A 3,936-nucleotide genomic window follows, 5' to 3' on the forward strand; every position below is an offset into this window, starting at 1 on the left:
TAGACTATTCTCTCCCCCATAGACTTCAATGCCGTAAACATATTTCATCCAGTTTTTCTCAGAAGCCTTTTGTTTCTTTTGAGAAATCCCCCCCAATATTCCATTCTTTTTATATCATTATAAAAGCAATTGTTTTTCTAATTTCATTTTTGCATTGTTGCTTTCTAACATGAAAATATAATTGACTTTTGTATATTGATCTTGTATACTACTACTGTACTGAACTCATTTCTCAGTATTAATAGGTTTTTTTAAAACTCTGTGATTTCTTTAAGATTGTTTTTATACAAAATGATGTCATCTGTTGCTAGAGATAGTTTCACTTGGGACACCTTCTATGCTTTTGCCCTTGCCTAACTAGCTTAGCTAGAATGTCTGGTACAATGTTAAATAGAAGAGGCAAGAATGGGCATCTCTGTCTTGTTCCTGACCTTGGGGTTGGTGCCTTCATTCACAAGTATTATGTTACTTGTGAGATTTTGAAAAGAAGATATTGTTTCTTAGGTTGAAGAACTTCCCTTCTATTCCTAGTTGGTTGAGAGATGGTTTTTTATCATGAAGACGTTGACTTTTCTCAAATCCTTTTTCTGTGTCAATAGAGATAAGTGAACTTTTATTCTTTATGCCATTGTCATTGTTGTTAGGTACCATTGAGTCGACTACAATTCTTAGTGGCGCTGTGAACAACACATCAAACCTTGGTGTATCCTTCTCCCAATCTCCACCAGGCTCAAGGGCATTTTGCTGTCCCTGTGTCACTCGTTTCTTTAGCTGACCTTCTATTATTCCAAGAAATATTGGTTCCTTCTGAGAATATGCCTAAGGTCAGTGAGACAAAGTTTCATCATCCTCGCCTCCAAGGACCACCTTCGTTATGCTTCCTCCAAGCCAGGTTGGTTTGGGTTTTTTTTTTTTGGCAGTCCATGGCATATTCAGTATTCTTTGCCAAGATCATAATTCAAAGCCATCATTTCTTATTTGATTTTCCTCATTTACTTGCTAATCTTCATATGCATATGAAGTAATTGAATACGCCGTATCTTGTGTTAGGTGCACCTTAGTCTTTAAACTGGCATCCTTGCTCTTTGACATGTTAATGAGGTCACTGACAACAGACTTGTCCAATGAAACCCATCTTTTGATTTCTTGGTTTCTGCTACCGTAGGTGTAGATTGTGGATCCAAGTGAAATGAATTCCTTGACAAGCCTTTTCTCCATAAATTATGATTGGTCCAGTTTTAAAGATGTTTGTTTTCTTCATGTTGAGCTATAATCTACACTGCAATTATGTAATCCTTCTTCCTGTAAGGAAGTTTGTTTCATCTGCATAACCCAGGATGAGAATCTTCTTTCACTTCAAATACCACAATGTTCTTCATATAATAGTTTCTCAGCTTCCCGACTAAAACAAGCCTGGAAGCAGGAGCGGCATCCACTTCCTAAATGGCTTGCCTCTGGAAACCCTATGAACAATGCTCAGGCCTTTCATTCATAGGGTCATTGTGAGTCATCTACGACTCGACGGCCCCAAACAACAACAATATACCAATTGAATAGGTGTGGAGAAAGGATACAACCCTGATGAAGACCTTGCCTGATTTTAAACCATGTAGTGTTTCCTTGTTCTGTTTGGACATTGCTTCTTTGTCTATGCATAAGGTGTCCCTTACGTATAACTAAGCATTCTTGAACTCTAATTCTTCTCAATATTATACATAAATTTTAAAGATTCACACAGTTGATGCCTTTCTCTTGTTCTTCACTTTCAGTCAGGATCTATCCGGTATTAGAAATGTTTTCCCTTATTCCAGCCTCTTCTGAATCCATCTTTAATTTCTGACAGTTCCTGCTCAGTGTGCTATTCTAGTTATGTCTGAGTAATCGTCGGCAAGTTTTTCTTGCATATTGTTTTAATTATATTATTTGATGTTTATGTACACTCTTGGGTCCCCTTCTTAAGGAATGGGAGCTAACATGGATCTCTTCCATTCAGTTGGCCAAGTAGCTGCCTTCCAGGTTCCTTGACATAGCTGTGTAAGCCTATCCAGCACTGCATCTGTTTCTGAAACACCTCAGTTGGTATTCTATCAATTCCCTGGTCCTTATTTTTTTACCAATGCATTCAGGGCAGCCTGAAATTCTTCCTTTAGTGTTGCTGGTTCTTGATCTTCAACCTAGTCTTTGTGGTACAGTGATCCTGTGTATCTGTCCCATCTTCATTGGATAACATTTTACCTCATTCAACATTTTGCCCATAAAATCCTTCAGTATTGCAACTCGAGCTTGAATGTTTCCAGTAATTCTTTTGGTTTAAGAAGTGCTGAGTGTGTTTCTTCCCTTTCAGTTTTCTAACTCCAGGCCTTGGCCTGTTTCGTAATGATGCTTCACTTTGTCACCCATTTAGTCCATTAGTATGTTGTATTCTTGCTTTCTAGGATGACTACCACTTGTCCATGGTGTATGATCCTATTAGTAACCTATGGGATTCTGTCTGTTGTGTTTTGCTGACATTATCTCAATTTTGCTATGTAGCATTTGAAGTTATGCTAAGGAATCAACCCAAATTCATTGTCACTGAGTTGATTCCAACTCCTAACAACTGTAGAGGCGAGAGTCGAGGCACTCTGTCAGGTTTCTGAGGCTGTACGTCTTCTAAGTAGCAGCTGGCCACGTCTTTCTTTCCTGTAACAGCAGGCACATTCACGCCCACTGTCAGTCAGTTAACCCCTAAGCACCGTGATCACTGTTTCGAGAGGTCCTGCCTCTGGTATTTCGTTGTCAAGTCAGTAGCAGCCCTGTGCACGATGCACTGCCCACTTCCACGCCATCCTCACAAGCTCTGCTGTGCTTGCATCCATTGCTGTCCACAGCAGCTGCTGGGTTTCTCTCTCTCTCATTGAGGGTCTTCCTCCTGCTCACTGATGCTCTGCTTTCTCATGAAGCCCTCCTCCAGGGCTGGCCCCTCCTGAGAACCATGTTACTAGAGGCTTACAAAACGAAATGGCTACACTTACTGGTTCATTGAAACCTATATGATAATGTGACTTTCTCTGTTTAGTGACGTTCTTTGTTTTATATCTTCTCCATATTGTATATTCTATACTATTTTTTCTAACTTTCTTTTGGCTAATGTTTGTGTGATGTTTATCTATCATTTTACGTCTAGATTTAATATTGTTGTTGTTGTTGTTAGGTGCCGTCTAGTCGTAGACGACTCAAAGCGACCCTAAGAATGAAAGACCTGTGCACTGGTTCATAGAGTTTCCGGAGGCAAGTAATTTCAGAAGTGAATGCCATTCCTGCTTCCAAGTTTGTTTTAATCAGGAAGCTCTACCAAACACTGTCCACCATGGATAACTATTATCACATTTTGGACATCATTGTCTCAGTGTTTAGCATCACAGCAACCACGCGTTACCTCTGTACAGCAATGCACAGACCAGTGCTAGACCACTTAGAAGAATGACCAGAAACAATTAAAACCAGGCCAGAGGGCCATAGATTAAAATCACCCACCTTGGGCTTGGTAGCATCACTTTCTGTCCACTAGGCCAACAGAGCCCTCTCTATGTTGTTGTTGTTGTTGTTATTTATCTATCTTTGTACTTTTAGATTTAATATATGCTTATATAAAATTTTATATAAAAATTTTATAAAATCCACACACCACTGGGAATTAAAAACAACAACAACACACACACACACACACAACTAGACAAACAAAATTGCCTCAAAAGGAAAATAATATAAATATGCAAGATTGAATTTAGGGAACTAAACAAATTCTTTTACTTCTTAAAAGATTTATTTTTTCCATCAAAGTTCACTGTGGCAAAGAACAGCCTAGCTACACCTCATATCTCGTACTGATATCTATTTTGATACCTATTCTGTTTCATCTAATACTTACTAGGCATTTTCTTGAGCTGATCTTTG

The 3,936-nt window shown here is 38.8% G+C and overlaps 1 protein-coding gene across 1 annotated transcript in view; it reads right to left on the bottom strand.

The window, feature by feature from the left end:
* Positions 1-2,247, bottom strand: part of LOC102843472 (nascent polypeptide-associated complex subunit alpha-like) — a 5,572-nt gene extending 3,325 nt beyond the window's left edge. Inside the window, exon 1 of the mRNA XM_006881906.1 lies at positions 2,236-2,247. Coding sequence (XP_006881968.1) covers positions 2,236-2,247 — 12 coding nt within the window. The remainder of the gene's footprint in view (positions 1-2,235) is intronic.
* Positions 2,248-3,936: the final 1,689 nt, after the last annotated feature.

This window comes from Elephantulus edwardii, unplaced genomic scaffold, assembly GCF_000299155.1.
Source record: "Elephantulus edwardii isolate Elephantulus edwardi_28Jun2011 unplaced genomic scaffold, EleEdw1.0 scaffold00016, whole genome shotgun sequence".
Taxonomy (NCBI): domain Eukaryota; kingdom Metazoa; phylum Chordata; class Mammalia; order Macroscelidea; family Macroscelididae; genus Elephantulus; species Elephantulus edwardii.